Raw genomic sequence first — 17,117 nt, 5'->3', positions numbered from 1 at the left:
CACAGCTCCTCCATGCTGCTCAATCCTCAGATGCCAAAGACCAAACCTGGGCTGCTGCGGATGCAGAAGAGAGGCTCCACCTGTGGCCTTGGGGTCTAAAGTTCTATGTAGGACATACAGTGGTGCCCCGCAAGACGAACGCCTCGCAAGACGAAAAACCCGCTAGACGAAAGGGTTTTCCGTTTTGGAGGCGCTTCGCAAAACGAATTTCCCTATGGGCTTCCTTCGCAAGACGAAAGCCCATAGGGAAATCTCCAGGACAGCGGGGAAGCGCAGCGCGTCTTCCCCAGTCCTCGGACCTCCTCCGAAGGCTGGCGGTGGGGCGGAGAGACCTCCTCCCCGCGCCAGCCTTCGGATGGCTGTCCTGAAGACTTGCGGTGGGAGGAGGGTTTTCCTTCCCACCGCCAACATTCAGAATGCTGTTCTGAATGTTGGCGGTGGGGAGGAAAAACCCTCCTCCCACCGCAAGCCCCGGGAACAGAGGAGAAGCGCTGCGCGCCTTCCCCTCTGTTCCCGTACCTGTCCTGAAGGCTTGCGGTGGGGTGAAAAGCCCTTCTCCGCACCGCCAGCCTGGCAAGCGGTCTCCATAGGAACGCATTAATTGATTTTCAATGCATTCCTATGGGAAACCGTGCTTCGCAAGACGAAAAACTCGCAAGAAGAAAAAACTTGCGGAACGAATTAATTTCGTCTTGCGAGGCACCACTGTACAGTCTTTGTTCAGCGCGATTGCGTTTGGCCCAGAGGGTGCAGGCACACGTGCAGAGTGCAGCTGGGCCACGGGCATGCAAGCCCTGAGACAAGGCAGGCAGAGGAGCGGAAGGCGTCTGACGCTGCTGTCTCCTTACCAGAGCTCCTTCGGGGCCAAACATCTCCAGGAAGTTGCCAATGAACTCGCGGGACTTCTCTTCCCATTTCTGGATGAGGTCGATGCTTTTCTCCTCCACTTTCTGCACAAACTCCTTGGACTTCTCCTCGACGTCCTTCACCCTCTTCTTCACTTTGTCCACGCGCTCTTGCAAGTGGTACTTCTTCTCCTGCAAAAAAAGAGAGAGGCCGCCACTATCAGTATGCCTTTGAGCCGGTGCCAGCGACTGGGCTCAGCAACTGGTTCTGCCCCGACTGGGCTAGGCGACTAGAGCACTTCCAGAGACCTTCCACTCCTGGAAAGCAGGTCCAAGTGCACTGGACTCACAACTGTCCATTGTGAGTACCAAACTCGGAACAACATGGAAGAAAGCTGTGAAGCATAACTTCTTTTATCTCTAATAGCTACTGCAAACTAAAACTAAAAAGGTTACTGACTTGCACAAGTGTTACAGCTCTGACTCAGCCATCTAGTCACTACATAGATAACACACAGACTCCACACAGTGTCAGGCAGGAGCGGAGGAAGCAAAGAGCAGTCTCTGCCCCCTGCTTTCTGAAAACATCATATCAGGAGATTCTCGCAACGGGAGCGGGTGAAAATATCCACAGGCATCACGGGTTAGGGCTAAGTTGGTGGCATCCGCTGCAAAACGGCAGCCTTGGGGACAGCACTAGGCAGAAGGGCCAAATTCTGCACACAGAAAACACCTCGCTCTGTCACAGACTCAAAGCAGATGCAGAAATGTGTTTCTCTGGGTGGCAAGATCTGGATTTCGTGGGATTTGGGGGTCCCCGGACTCACGTTGATGAAGCTGACGTTGAGCTCCTTAGCCGTGTAGCCCCTCTGCAGGTTCCGCCGGGCGTAGACGTCGTAGTCGCGGACGATGCGAGTGATGATATCCGACGTGGAAATCCCTTCGGTTCTCTGAGTCGGTGCGAACATTCCTGTTGCAGATGGAGAGAGGGTTGGGCAGGCAGTCAGTCGACCCAAGAGGGCTCCGTGCACATGGCGACATGATGCAATCTGGAAAGGCCCTGTACCCTTCTTGGAGGCTTCCCATAAGCAGGATGAGGAAGACTGGGGATGTGGGGTGGGGAGGAAGGGAAAGGGGGGGGGACAAAGGAGGAGGAAGCAGGTTCGGGCTTCACAGCCCCCAGCCCCTGCGTTCCCCTCCCACCTGAATTCACTGCTCTCCAATGGCCCATCTAGTCCAGCACTGGCCAAACAGACGCCAATAATAATAATAATAATAATAATAATTTTTATTTATACCCTGCCCTCCCCAGCCAGAGCTGGGTTCAGGGCTGCTAACGCCATTAAAATTGCAATAAAAACATAATAGGGAAAACCCCCAATTTTTTAAAATACAGGTTAAAATGCAATTTAAAATGCAGCCTCATTTTACAAGTAGCCCATAAATCAAAACCATAAGGGGAGGGAAACAGAAGGGTCAGACTGAGTCCAAACCAAAGGCCAGGCAGAAAAGCTCCGTCTTGCAGGCCCCGTGGAAAGATGTCAAGTCCCGCAGGGCCCTAGTCTCTTGTGACAGAGCGTTCCATCAAGTCGGGGCCAGTGCTGAAAAGGCCCTGGCCATAGTTGAGACCAATCTAACCACCTTGAGACCTGGGACCTCCAAAGTGTTGTCATTTGTGGACCTTAAGGTTCTCCGCAGGGCATACCAAGAGGCAGTCCCGTAGGTATGTGGGTCCTAGGCCACATAGGGCTTTAAAGGTCAAAACCAGAACCTTAAACCTGATCCTGTACTCCACCGGGAGCCAGTGCAGTTGGTAAAGCACTGGATGAATGTGATCCCGTGGCAAGGACCCCGTAAGGAGCCTCACCGCGGCATTCTGCACCCGCTGGAGTTTCTGGAACAGCTTCAAGGGCAGCCCCACATAGAACGAGTTACAATAATCAAGCCTGGAGGTGACCGTCACATGGATCACTGTGGCCAGATCAGGGCGAGAAAGGTAAGGGACCAACTGCTTAATACGTCGGAGGTGGCAAAATGCCACCTTTCCTGCGGCTGCAACCTGCGCTTCCATGGAAACCTGTAAGCAGGATTCGAGCACAAGAGCAAGTCTCCCCTCCTGTGGTTTCCAGCAACTGGGATTCAGAAGCATCACTGCGTCTGACTTCATGGCTAGTAGCCCCTGACAGTCCTATCCTCTAGAGCAGTTTCCAAAACTTGGGTCTCCAGCTGTTTTTGGACTACAGTTCCCATCATCGGCCTAGGACCCTCATACCTACGGGACCGCCTCTCCCGGTCTGCCCCACAGAGAGCCTCAAGGTCCATAAATAGTAACACCCTCGTGGTCCCGGGCCCTAAGGAAGTTAGATTGGCTTCAACCAGAGCCAGGGCCTTTTCAACTCTGGCTCCGGCCTGCTGGAACGCTCTGCCTCATGAGACCAGAGCCCTGCGGGATCTGATCTCTTTCCGCAGGGCCTGTAAGACAGAGTTGTTCCGCCTGGCCTTTGGCTTGGAGCCAATCTGACTCCCTCCCCCTCTTTCTTTTTTCTTTTTCCTTTCTCCTCCTGTGATGAGGCTGCATTTTAATATTTTAATGTTTCAATATTTAAATTGTTGTATTTTAATCTTGTTTTTAAGTTGTATTCATTCAACTTGTTTTTATTATTGCTTGTTAGCCGCCCTGAGCCCGGCCTTGGCTGGGGAGGGCTGGGTATAAATAATAATAATAATAATAATAATAATAATAATAATAATAATAATAATAATCCCTGCTTGCTAGGGCTGATGGGAGTTGTAGTCCAGCAGCAGCTGGAGACTCGCGATTGGGAAAGCCTGCTCTAGAAGCATGTAGGGAAATGAAGAGGCTCTGCACATCCCTGGCCTGGAGGGGAGCCAGCCCCAAGCCTCCCCAGAGGGCATCACGGGAGGGCTGGGTGGTTCTACTGCAGAGACACAAGCTCACCTGCTTCTTTTATGTGCTTATAGACATCGTCGCTGCCGGCAGAGGAGTAGGGGATGTCATCATGGGCAACAAAGTCGATCTGTGGGATCGGACAGCAAGAACCATTAGCAAAACAGCGGAGTCTGGGCAGCAGAGAAGAGGTTGCAGCAGAACCCATGACTTGGTAGATGAGGGCACCAAGCAGGGACTGGCACAGAGACACAGAGCAGGGAAGCCTTTCAGCCCATTGTGCTGCCACTGGCCAGATCTCTAGGGCGCCCCCCCAGGAGGAATGGAGTCTGGCTCCAGTGTGGTGTAGTGGTTAAGAGTGGTGGACTCGTAATCTGGTGAACCGGGTTCGCTTCCCCGCTCCTCCACATGCAGCCGCTGGGTGACCTTGGGCCAGTCACACTTCTCTGAAGTCTCTCAGCCCCACTCACCTCACAGAGTGTTTGTTGTGGGGGAGGAAGGGAAAGGAGATTGTGAGCCGCTTTGAGACTCCTTAGGGCAGTGATAAAGCAGGATATCAGATCCAAACTCTTCTTCTTCTTTTTGCCACGGCTCAGAGAATCCCACTTGGCCGTAAGGCTAAGGACTGGAAGAGCTACAAGGGACCCAGCCCCCTTCCCTCCAAACCCCCTTTCACAGAGGCTCTTTTACCCTGTGCTCAGCCAAGAACTCGGGCGTCAGGGTCCACGGGGCGTTCCTCACCACCTCGTCTACGTAGCGGCAGTGCTGCACGGCGTCGTAGCGCTCGGCCTCGTTCATCACCGTGAAGCCCTTGAAGTTGTGCGTCAGCTCGTCGCTGCAGACTGCAATCGTGGAAAGGGCAACGGGTGAGAAGGTGAGTTCTGGGCCTCTTAAGCAACCCCGCCCGTCCTCGCTGGGGCGCCTCCTCCCCGGAGCTCCCGCCTAGAACACCCTGTGGTGTCACAGCGCCACCTAGGAAAGGGCTGCAGCTCAGGGACAGAGCATCTGTGCTGCATGCAGAAGGCTCCGGGGTCAAGCCCTGACATCAGGGGGCTGGGAGAGACCCCCTGACTGAAAACCCCATAGAGCTGCTGCAGGTCAGTGTATGCAGTACTGAGTTAGATGGACCACAGGTCTGATTCTGGATATGTACATAAAGACTCCAATGGGAGAATAATAATAATTAGAATTAAACATAATAATAATAATAATAATAATAATAATAATAATAATAATAATAAATCTTATTTATATCCCGCCCTCCCCAGCCGAAGCCGGGCTCAGGGCGGCTAACAACAATAAAATAGTACAACATTCTAAAATCATTTCATTATATTGAAATTAAGGGGTTATCAGCTGTAATGGTATAAAAGAATATGAAAAAATAGTTCTTTTTTGTATATAAGTAAAAGTATAAGTTACAATAATTTAAGAAGATGGATAGAAAATAAGGCTTTTAGCTGTAATGCTATGAGATAAGGATTTGCTGGATGAACAATTTGAACTGGAATACAAGAAGGGGAGGTATGAGGAGGTCAGGGAAATATGTTATTGAAAAATAAGATATGAAATTTATGTGTTTTTAATATTTTTTCTTTTTAATTTTTTCCCTTTTTTTCTTGGTTTGTATAAAATGGAAAATCTTAATAAATATCTTCATAAAAAAAATCATTTCATTATAAAATTAATTCAACTCAAATTGATGGCAACCATTAGGCTAAAGTTCTATGAAGATTGCCAGAGGAGGGAGTCAGGCTGCGCCCTGACCAAAGGCCTGGTGGAACAGCTCTGTCTTGCAGGCCCTGCAGAAAGATGTCAAGTCCCGCAGGGTCCTGGTCTCTTGTGACAGAGCGTTCCACCAGATTGGAGCCACAGCCGAAAAAGCCCTGGCTCTAGTTGAGGCCAGCCTAACCTCTCTGTGGCCTGGGACCTTCAGGATGTTTTTATTTGCAGACCGTAAGTTCCTCTGTGGGACATACCAGGAGAGGCGGTCCCGAAATTACTTCAAGAAGTAATTATCCTAGTTGGAATATATGCACCCAATGAAAAAAAAGTAGAATTCCTCAAAGAACTAGGAAAAAATGTTGCTGGAATACACAGAAGAAAAAAATGATCCTCATGGGAGATTTAATTAGGTAACAAACCCTGAGATGGACAGAACAATAGGACTGAGAGGGGGGAAAAAAGGAAAGATGCCACATTGTTTTTTTGAAATGCTAGAAAATATGGATATAAAAGATGCATGGATATAAACATTTAACAGAAAGAGACTATACTTATTTTTCAGAACCAAATAAATCCGCCAGTAGAATCATTGCCTTTGGCTATCTAAAGAGTTACTTGGGAGAATAGATAAGATACGAATTCTGCCAAAACTAGGTCTGATTCAGGATATGGCACCTTCCCGGGGAGCCTGGGTATGTTTAGCCTGGATAAGAGGAGATGGAGAAGAGATATGATAGCTGTCTTCAAATAGCTAAAGGGCTGTCATGTGACAGATAGAGCAAGCTTGTTCTTTCCTCTGAAGGACAGGACCTGAACCAATGGATTCAAGTTACAAGAAAGTAGATTCTTGTAAGAAGAACAACATTCTGACAGTGAGGGCTGTTTGGCAGTGGAATGGATTTAATCTGGAGGTTGTGGACTCTCCTTCCTTGGAGGTTTTCCAGCAGAGTTTGGATGGCCATCTGTCTTGGATGCTATAGCTGAGATTCCTTCATTGCAGAGGGTTGGACTAGATGACCCTCAGGTCCCTTCCAGCTCTATGATTCTATGGTTTTGGCTTAACCCCTTAAACTACATCTCCGGCTGAAACAAAGTGCACACGCTCCCATCAACACCTTCCCTCCCCCCAACACTTCTTGGTACAAAGGGCCGAGTTTTGCTTTTTCAGAAATCTCCGCAAGCCACTGTATACAAGGAATGGCACTTTTTGGAATAGCAGTATGCATTACTTTAAGAACTGTATAAACACTCAGAAATAAACTGTACAGAGAGCTAACTGCACAATAAAACTGTGCTAAAACGCTACGGTATCCCAGGAAAAGGAGGAAGGAAGCTTTGCCTGGTATCTGGAGCCCAGGGAGGGAACAGCCTCCCTTGTGACATCTGGTCAGATGGAACAGACAAAAGACAGCAGGATATAAAGACAGCCCAATATAGCCAACACTTGACTGCCATGATGGCCAACTTGGAGAAGGGCCCACTTTCGCATTGGACACACTTTAATGGAATGAAACCTTAATTGCTCTGAAATGGCAATGGAACACATACTGACTTGTTCATTTTTTCTGCACAAGTGATACAGATCAGCTGTGGGTTCGATCAGTTTCAACTTAACACTCTCTGGGGTCCTACGTTTTAGACAAGCCTCCTTGGCTGTCTTCTGGGCCATGTATTTCCTCCAGGGGAAAAAGTACTTTCTCTTGTCTGCTCTGAATCTTCTCCTGAATCAAGATCCCTGGCTGAATCTAACCAAGTCCTAGCATTATGAGAGAGGAAGGAAAAAAATTCCCTCTACTTGCTTCTTACATATCATGCGTGGTTCCCCCAGCCAGGTAGCTTTCCTCCAAAATGTTTATGGAGTCAAAGGAGCTCTGCCTTACCCCCTACAATCAGGTACGTGTTTGGGAAGAGGTTTTTCGCCTGCATCAAGGCCCGTGCGTGCCCAGAGTGGAAAAGGTCAAATATTCCGTCGGCGTAAACCCTGACTGGTCTGTCCACTAAGAAGAGGAAAAAGGAAAAGCTTGTTAGTGAGGTGCTTTAAGGCTTCCCCAAGAGCCTGTTCCAACCCCAAACCCAATATTCTGTCTGCTACACTAGAGTGGTTCTCTTTGCAGCGACATGAAGCACAGCTTCCTTTGTTCAAGTCCTCAGAGTTCCTGGTTGCAGGCAAATCCACAAAGACAATGGCTTCAAGTTACAAGAAAGGAGACTCCCAAGTAGAGCAAGAGCTGTTCGACAGTGGAATAGTCTCCCTTGGGACTCTTCTTCCTTGGAGGTTTTTAAGCAGAGGTTGGATGGCCATCTGTCTTGGATGCTTTAGCTGAGATTCCTGCAGTTGCAGGGGGTTGGACTAGATGACCCTCGGGGTCCCTTCCAACTCTATGACACAATCAGACCCAGAGCATTTGCAAAAGTAGCAGCAATCAATCAGGAGACTTCCCTAATCTCTAATCACTGGAGAGCCAGTGTGGTGTAGTGGTTAGGAGCAGTGGACTCGTAATCTGGGGAACCGGGTTCGCGTCTCCGCTCCTCCACATGCAGCTGCTGGGTGACCTTGGGCCAGTCACGCTTCTCTGAAGTCTCTCAGCCCCACTCACCTCACAGAGTGTTTGTTGTGGGAGAGGAAGGGAAAGGAGATTGTTAGTCGCTTTGAGACTCGTTAGGGTAGTGAAAAAGCGGGATATCAAATCCAAACTCCTCCTCCTCCAGCTTCAGCTACTTGGTGCATCAGCAATAAGGACCCCCTTGGGTGTAATGACTTTCTGGCACCCATTAGATTTTCACTGGTCATAAGAGATCCACTCAAATAGGCAATTTCCAGGGAAATTTCAGCATATGAAATACACCTGGAAAAACAGGTTCAACGTGGCACAAGGATTTTGGGAACCAGCATAATTGTGAGCAACTCCGTCCTGCTGTAAACTCAACCTCCAAAACCCTTCCATATGCGGCTGTGTCTCACGGCTCCAACATACTCAGGAAGGATATCCATGTGCAAGAGCATGGGTAGGCAAACTAAGGCCCGGGGGCCAGTTCTGGCCCAATCACCTTCTAAATCCGGCCCGCAGATAGTCCGGGAATCAGCATGTTTTTACATGAGTAGAATGTGTGCTTTTATTTAAAATGCATCTCTGGGGTTTTTGTGGGCCATAGGAATTCGTTCATATTTTTTTCCCAAAATATAGTCTGGCCCCCTACAAGGGGGGGACAGTGGACTGGCCCCCTGCTGAAAACGTTTGCTGACCCCTGTGCAAGAGGGACCCATGCCTTGAGGAAATGGGGGAGACTGACCAAATTCCTATAGAGTCAGTGACAGCCACCCAGTGACGGCCACCCGGCTGTAAATGAGGATTACCGTATTTTTTGCTCTATAAAACACACTTTCCCTCTCCTAAAAAGGAAGGGGATATGTGTGTGCATCTTATGGAGCGAATGCAAGCGGGAGGCTCTGCCCTTCTCCCTCCTCGGGGAAAAGTCCCCAAGAGCCGCACACACAGTCTGTGAGCTCTTCAAAGGGAGCACGGCTCTTGGGGGAGCCTTAGCCGCACGCAGCCTCTCCCGGGCAGGGGATGAGAGGCTGTGCGCGGCTATCCCATAAGCCAGGACAGCCAGCGGGATCGCAGCACAGCAATCCCGCTTGCTGTCCTGGCTTCTGGGATTCAGAATATTTTTTTTCTTGTTTTCCTCTTCCAAAAACTAGGTGCGTCTTATGGTCCGGTGCGTCTTATAGAGCGAAAAATACGGTAAATAAATGCATGCAAGTTAAGTCTACCAAGAGCTAGTAGCCACAATGCCTATGTTCTTCCTCGGCCATTGGTTGGGTGCCGGACTGGGCACCGTCCGAAGAGTGCCGGACTAGTCGAGCCTTTGGCCTGACCTGGCAGGTTCTCCTTATGTTTGTACAAATGAACATCGCCCAAAGCGGCAAACTGCCTGTGACCCCCAGTTCAAGGCTAAATCAGGGCTGTTTATCAAGCCTGGAGCCTGGAGATAAGGACATAAGGGAAGTCTGCTGTGTCAGGCCAGCGGCCCCTTTCGTCCAGCAGCTTGTTCTGGCAGTGGCCAGTCAGATTCCTTTGTGATGCCCACAAGCAGGATCCGAGAGCAGGGGCAACTGTCACTTTGAGCCATGACACCCCCACAGGGCAGGCAGACTGGAGCCATTGTGACTAGCAGCCATCGAGAGCCACACCCTCCTCCATGAATTGGTCGAGTCCCCTTTTAAAGCCACCCGAGGCCATTTCTGCCTCCTGGGGGAGTGAGTTCCAAAGATTAACTCTGTGCTCTACAAATGGTCTTGAACAGGGGACCCAGCTGTGGCCAAATAATAATAATAATAATAATAATAATAATAATAATAATAATAATAATAATTTATTATTTATACCCCGCCCATCTGGCTGAGTTTCCCCAGCCACTCTGGGCAGCTCCCAATTGAGTGTTAAAAACAATACTGCATTAAATATTAAAAACTTCCCTAAACAGGGCTGCCTTCAGATGTCTTTTAAAGATAAGATAGCTGCTTATTTCCTTCACATCTGAAGGGAGGGCGTTCCACATGGCGGGCGCCACTACCGAGAAGGCCCTCTGCCTGGTTCCCTGTAACCTCGCTTCTCTCAATGAGGGAACCACCAGAAGGCCCTCGGAGCTGGATCTCAGCTGAACGATGGGGGTGGAGACGCTCCTTCAGATATACTGGACCGAGGCCGTTTAGGGCTTTCAAGGTCAGCACCAACACTTTGAATTGTGCTCGGAAACGTACTGGGAGCCAACGCAGATCTCTCAGGACTGGTGTTATGTGGTCTCGGCGGCCACTCCCAGTCACCAGTCTAGCTGCCACATTCTGGATTAATTGCAGTTTCTGGGTCACCTTCAAAGGTAGCCCCACGTGGAGCGCATTGCAGTAGTCCAAGCGGGAGATAACAAGCCAAAGAAAGGAGCAGGAGGGAAACTGGCCAAGGAAGCCTCCTGCATTGCAGAGGGTTGGACTAGATGACCCTTGGGGGACCCATCCAACTAGAATTCCTTTTACCAACAGGCTAGGCCAACTCAAGCCATGACCTTTCGGAAGGTTTGCTTGCTGATTCTCTGAGCGACTGGGGATCCTCTTCTGGCTTTATGCCTCCTCTCCCCTATCCTCGGCCTTTTCCCTGCTCTCGGGTACACAGGAGCCGGGCACCGCCCACCTGCTGAGGCCACAAAGCCGCTCTCTGATCTGATAGACTGAAAGGGCAAGCTCAGCCTCGCCTCCCGTGACTTCGCAGGTATTAGCAGAGAGATTAAGGGGATTTCGCAGCTGCACTGTGAGGTGGGGCTCTGCACTTTGCACTCAAGTCAGCAGAAGGAAGCCCAGTGGCAAACCCTCCCTTTGCCTTCCTGAACTCTTGACTGGGGATTAGGAGGGCAAATCTCTGCTGAGAAGGAAGCTGGGAGGGCAGAGAAAAGGGGGAAAAAAACCCCATCTTGCTAAAGGCTGCTCCAGTTTTGATGGATCCAGAAGGGTGTTACGATAAGAATTAAATATAGCCCTTTGAGACCACAGCATCCTTGATAGGGACAATGAGCGAGTGTGGGAGCAGCTATTGTGTTTTGCTATATATATGGACCTCTCAGCTGGCACTCACCCAGATGGGGTGGAGAAGGAGATAGGGGAGAAAGATGAGGGGATTATAATAAATGTAGTGGTTTGGGTTGGAGTAGGACAGGGGTAGGCAACCTAAGGCCCAGGCGCTGGATCGCCTTCTAAATCCAATCGCCTTCTAGATCTGGCCTGCGGACGGTCCAGGAATCGGCGTGTTTTTACATTAGTAGAATGTGTCCTTTTATTTAAAATGCTTCTCTGGGTTATTTGTGGGGCCTGCCTGGTGTTTTTAACGTAAGTAGAATGTGTGCTTTTATTTAAAATGTATCTCTGGGTTATTTGTGGGGTATAGGAACTTGCAATTCTGGTTCTAAATGCAGCATAAGGGGTCTCTATAATATAATGTATTTTTTAGTATAGTGTATTTTATAGTATAGTGTATTTTAAAATGGGGTTTCAGAGTTTTTAGGGGTTTTTGAATATTTTATGTAGTTTTTCAATTTCATTGTTCTTTATGGGACAATGACAATAAAGATATTGTATATCGTTCATTTTTTTTCTTCAAAATATAGTCCGGCCCCCCACAAGGTCTGAGGGACAGTGGACCAGCCCATGGCTGAAAAAGGTTGCTGACCCCTGGAGTAGGATCTTGGAGACCAGGGTTCGAAACCCCACTCAGCCATCAAGCTCGCTGGGTGACCTTGGGTGCCAGTCACTGCCTCTCAGGCTAAACTACCTCACAGGGTTGCTGTGAGGGTTAATTGAGGAGGGAGAGAACTATGTAACCCCACCCTGAGCTCCTTGGAGAAGGTGGGGCATAAAAGAAGTAATTCATCATCATCATTTCCATAAACCACAGATCCCTTCAAGTCACCGCTGAGAGGGGCTGGACCAAAATAAACCCCTCTCCCCACTTACTCAAAACTGGGCGCTTTGAGAATTACTTACATGGCGTCCCCCTTAATGCTTCATCAAACGTTACTCGGATGTATGGCTTGCTGTAGTCCACTTCAAGCTCATCGGAAAATGGGGCTGGCTCCCGGAGACCCTAAATTATAAAAGGATATCAAGAAAGTAGGTGAGCTTTAACACAGAGGGGCAATTTACACCACAAAGAACTCATAACCCACCTACTTTCAGCAGCCAGAAACACCATAACCAGACACTGGAGAGACCTGTCAGGAGTAAGCATGGACCAATGGTACCAAATAGTATGGGAAACAGCCCTACTAGAAAAATTAACCAATAAACTGAAACTGACACGGGGACAAACAGAAGAAGACACCTTCACCCCGGTATGGCTCCCCTTTATCACACACACAGCCCAACAAGACAATGACAATAATCCACCAACAGCATACAAATCAATATGGCTAACCTGATCCAAAACACCCACCCACCCCACTCACACATGATAACAAAGATCACCACAGCCAACCACAAACGAACAACCACTCCCTAGGCCAACCCCAACCTCTCTCACCACCAAAGGAACACAAGTGAACAGCACAAGCAACGCTGACACCAAACCCTGCATACACTAAGCATAACAGAAACATCGCTACCCGACCCCCACCCATCTTCCCTCCCTCCACCCCTTCTTCTTCTTTTTTCTTTTCTCCCCCTAATGTCTCAACAAATGAAATGGATTTGTAAAAATGTTACATGGAAAAAATATGAGAGACATTACACTTACTTCTGTAAAACAAGAAAATCTTTAATAAAAAATTATATATATATAAAAAAAAACACAGAGGGGCGAAAGGGCATCTTGATTCAGCACCGAATCAGACCTGAAAACAGACCAAACAGGCACCAGGCCCAAGGCTACGGAAGGATTGCAGCAAGTGAGTGTCTGAAGGGGTCACAGAGCTCACGCTTTCAGAGAGCGCCACGTCCACTTCATCCGATGAAGGTGACTGTTGGGAGATTCAGGACAGACAACAGAAAGCTCTTCTTCATGCAGCACGTAGTTAACCTACGGAACTCACTCCCACCAGGATGTGACGATGGCCACCAATCTGGATGGCTTTAAAAGATGAGACAAATTGGTGGGAGATATGGCTCTCAAAGACGGACGCCTTCTCTCTCCACCGTCAGGAGGCAGCGTGTCTCTGAACGCCAGTTGCTGGAAGTCACAAGAGTGGAGGAGCTGCCGCTGCTGCATCCAGGCCCTGCTTGGGGGATTTCCAGAAGCACCTCGCTGGCCCCTGCGAGAGCAGGATGCTGGACTAGAGGGGCCTGATTCAGCTACAGGGCTCTTCCGTTCCTGGGTAGCAGGAAAGTCATTTGACTGATGTTTTGAAGAGCCACTGTCAGTCGAGAACAGGATGAGATGGCCCAGTGACCCAATTTGCTGAAGTGCAGGGTTATATATATACAGTGGTACCTTGGTTCTTGAACGTAATCTATTCCAGAAGACCGTTAGACTTCCGAAACGTTCGAAAACTGAGGCGCAAAGGGCTGGCTGCAAGTTCAATGGGAAAAACTGAAAAACACGCAACGGAAGCTTTTTGACTTCCGAGGCACGTTCGAAAATGGAAGCAATTACAGTGGTACCTCGGGTTAAGTACTTAATTCGTTCCGGAGGTCCGTTCTTAACCTGAAACTGTTCTTAACCTGAAGCACCACTTTAGCTAATGGGGCCTCCTGCTGCTGCTGCGCTGCCAGAGCACGATTTCTGTTCTCATCCTGAAGCAAAGTTCTTAACCCGAGGTACTATTTCTGGGTTAGTGGAGTCTGTAACCTGAAGCGTATGTAACCCGAGGTACCACTGTACTTCCAGGTTTTCGGCGTTCGAAAACCAAAACGTTCGGCTTCCGAGACACTGGAAAACAGAGTCACCACTGTATTTGCAATTCAGCTTCACTTGCTGTGGAACGTGGGAACTAATTCCACATAAAATCCAGAGATTCCGAAGGTTTCATATACCACTGTTGTCTTATTACTTCTTTTTCTGGAACAAACAAAGGAACCTCTTTCGTCTCTTTTCTCTCTCTCTCTCTCTCCATTCTCCGCTGCTACCCCTTTCTTGTCCCGGCATTCAGAGCTGGAATCATGATAAAAAAACTAAGGAGCTGTAGGCATAGAAGCTTAATATGCATTTTCTCTACAAATTCCTCCTCAAAACCCACCACAAGGGCCTCTCTCTGGCGCTGTGTTTATCATCCTTCAGTGTCCCCATGCTGTAAAAAAATGGAGCCAATGAGAGAGAAGATGGGAGGAATCACGTATTTTCCTTTGTGTGTGTGTGTGTGTTGGGGGTGGGGACCTCCAAGTGTACAGAAGTCACGGCCTAGGACCCTCGTACCTACGGGACCGCCTTTCCCGGTCTGCCCCACGGAGAGCCTCAAGGTCCATAAATAGCAACACCCTAGTGATCCCGGACCCTAAGAAAGTTAGATTGGCGTCAACCAGAGCCAGGGCCTTTTCAACACTGGCCCCGGCCTGGTGGAACGCTCTGCCTCATGAGACCAGGGCCCTGCAGGATCTGCTTTCTTTCCGCAGGGCCTGTAAGACAGAGTTGTTCCGCCTGGCCTTTGGCTTGGAGCCAATTTGATTCCCTCCCCCTTTCTTTTTCCTTTCTCCTCCTGCGATGAGGCTGCATTTTAATATTTTAATGTTTCAATATTTTAATTGTTGTATTTTAATCTTGTTTTTAAGTTGTATTCATTCAACTTGTTTTTATTATTGCATGTTAGCCGCCCTGAGCCCGGCCTTGGCTGGGGAGGGCGGGGTATAAATAAAAATTATTATTATTATAAGATCTCTAAAATGAGGCTGAGCAGGCTCACTGGTCCCAGGAGCCGTAGAATCTTGATTGTTAAGCTGGAAAAGAAAATGGGGAATCTGAGAGGCCGAGAGTGAAGTGACTCACTCAAACCCCTCACAGCTTATTGCATCCCAAGAGAGGAGATGTCTGTGCAGAAAGCATGGGGGGAAGATGCTCAAGAGAGCCTCTCACACCCCCTTCCTTGTCCAGTTGCAACACAACAGCCCTGCAGTTGGATTTCACTCTCTGGCAGTTGCTGCTGCCGCCGCCACTGCCCTATTTTGGTCACCTCCACCCCTTCTCTAAAGCCACAGCTAGAAGGCTGGCATTCAGGAACAGCAACACATCCTGTTGGGGGCCGGGGATGCACTGCAACCTTTTGTTGCAGTACTTAGTTGTTAAGAACGATGCTGCCTGGGAAAGATTGTGGAAGAAAGGGGTCAAGTTCACCGCATGTACTGTGTTAAAGGAAAATATAATGAAAATGATGTACAGATTGTATTTGACTCCTGTAAAATTAGCAAAGATATATCATAACTCTGACAATCTATGTTGGAAATGTAAAGAAAAGGAAGGAACCTTTTATCATATGTGGTGGACCTTCCCCAAGGTGAAAGACTTCTGGGAAAAGATTTATAATGAATTGAAAAAAATGTTGAAATATACATTTATAAAGAAACCAGAGGCCTTTCTTCTTGGAATAACAGGTTTGGAATTGCCCAAGAAAGATGTTAAATTATTTTTGTATGCCACAACTGCTACTCGTATTTTGTTAGCTAAAAAGTGGAAAACCCAAGAATTACCAACGATAGAAGAATGGCAGATGAAGAAGACGGATTTTTCGGAGCTAGTCGACCTAACCGGAAGAGTCCGCGACCAGAAGGAGGAGGAGTATCAGGAAGAGTGGATTAAATTTAATGATTACTTAGTTAAATATGTTAAGTTAAATTAACTGAAAACAGCTTGCAGATACTTAATTGGCTCAGGATTTTATTTATGTTAAGTGATGAATTAATATGTTTAATTTCATAATGTGAAGATTTAAGGATGTTAATGTTTAAGTTAAATTTTATAAGAACTGTGATTTCGAAAACCGTTAAAAGGATATGCAATGAAATTCAACCAAGGGGAAGCGAGGAAGTCACTTAACAATGTTAATAAGTGTAATTTTCAATAAGGCTATGATTTATGTTTGTTTGTCTTATGTGTTTGTTTGTTTGTTTGTTTGTTTATAATGTTGTGAAAACCAATTAACATTTTTTGGGGGGGGGGGAAGAATGATGCTGCCTCTGGGACTGGACCAGTCCACTTGGAGAGATTCCAGCTCCACAACCACTTCTCAGCTGTGCTTTCCAGTTTGGGTCAGAGACACAGCCAGTGATCAGGGGAGAGACAGCCGAGAAGGGCAGAGCACTGCAATCCGATATGAGGAAGGAAGGTTACCGGGTGCATCAGCTGAGAAGTCCTAATCTGAGATGACAGCTAGAGAGAATGATTGCTTGAATAAGGAATTCTTCTCTTGAGAAGGGACAGTAGGGAGCCATCACGTTACAGCAGTCTTTGCCAACCTGGTGCCATCCTTATGTTTTGGACTACAACTCCCATCAGCCCTTGCCAGCAGGGACATATCATGCCTAGGCTGGCGTGATTGTGGCCGTGAAAGGTGGGGCTGACGGGAGTTGCGGTTCAAAGCATCTGGAGGGCAATGGATTGGCAAACGCGACATTATGCACATTAAGCAAGGTCTAGAATCACTAGACCTTGCTAGTGGATGCGGGTGGCGCTGTGGTCTAAACCACAGAGCCTAGGGCTTGCTGATCAGAAGGTCGGCGGTTCGAATCCCCGGTGAGCTGCTCCCGTTGCTCGGTCCCTGCTCCTGCCAACCTAGCAGTTTGAAAGCACAAAGTGTAAGTAGATAAATAGGTACCGCTCTGGCGGGAAGGTAAATGGCGTTTCCGTGCGCTGCTCTGGTTCGCCAGAAGCGGCTTAGTCATGCTGGCCACATGACCCGGAAGCTGTACGCCGGCTCCCTTGGCCAGTAAAGCGAGATGAGCGCCGCAACCCCAGAGTCGGTCACGACTGGACCTAATGGTCAGGGGTCCCTTTACCTTGAATCGCTTTGGCACAATGTGCAATCCAGAGCCCTGGCTGTTAAAAGAAGCAGGAAGCAAAACAGCAATGCCCACAGCTCTGATATTGCTTTTTTATTTTTATTTTTAAAAAACCCTTCTTTAAAATCTATCCTTGGTAAGTGTTAAGTTAGCTGAGGAGGGTTGCTTTTGGCTC

General features: G+C 48.3%; 1 protein-coding gene and 1 long non-coding RNA gene across 5 annotated transcripts in view; both read right to left on the bottom strand.

Annotated features, from left to right (window-relative positions):
• The window catches only part of PCYT1A (phosphate cytidylyltransferase 1A, choline), a 39,338-nt gene that overhangs the window by 6,140 nt on the left and 16,081 nt on the right, over positions 1–17,117 (bottom strand). For all 4 annotated transcript variants that reach the window (XR_014547896.1, XM_083612875.1, XM_083612876.1 and 1 more), the window contains exons 3-8: positions 12,008–12,107; positions 7,359–7,475; positions 4,444–4,595; positions 3,805–3,883; positions 1,673–1,815; positions 849–1,037 (exon numbers count right to left, since the gene is read on the bottom strand). Coding sequence is in view for 3 of the 4 variants with exons in the window: in XM_083612875.1 (XP_083469001.1) it covers positions 849–1,037; positions 1,673–1,815; positions 3,805–3,883; positions 4,444–4,595; positions 7,359–7,475; positions 12,008–12,107 (780 nt within the window). In the remaining variant the exon portion in view is untranslated. The remainder of the gene's footprint in view (positions 1–848; positions 1,038–1,672; positions 1,816–3,804; positions 3,884–4,443; positions 4,596–7,358; positions 7,476–12,007; positions 12,108–17,117) is intronic.
• Positions 6,094–7,352, bottom strand: LOC310762304. The gene is made up of 2 exons (XR_014547944.1): positions 6,993–7,352; positions 6,094–6,942 (listed from the first exon to the last, which is right to left on the bottom strand). It is a non-coding gene; the product is annotated as an uncharacterized lncRNA (long non-coding RNA).

Source organism: Podarcis filfolensis (assembly GCF_964270895.1).
Source record: "Podarcis filfolensis genome assembly, chromosome: 5".
Lineage (NCBI taxonomy): Eukaryota > Metazoa > Chordata > Lepidosauria > Squamata > Lacertidae > Podarcis > Podarcis filfolensis.
Note: the sequence above shows the minus strand (reverse complement) of the source record. Positions and strands in the feature narration are given on the sequence as shown.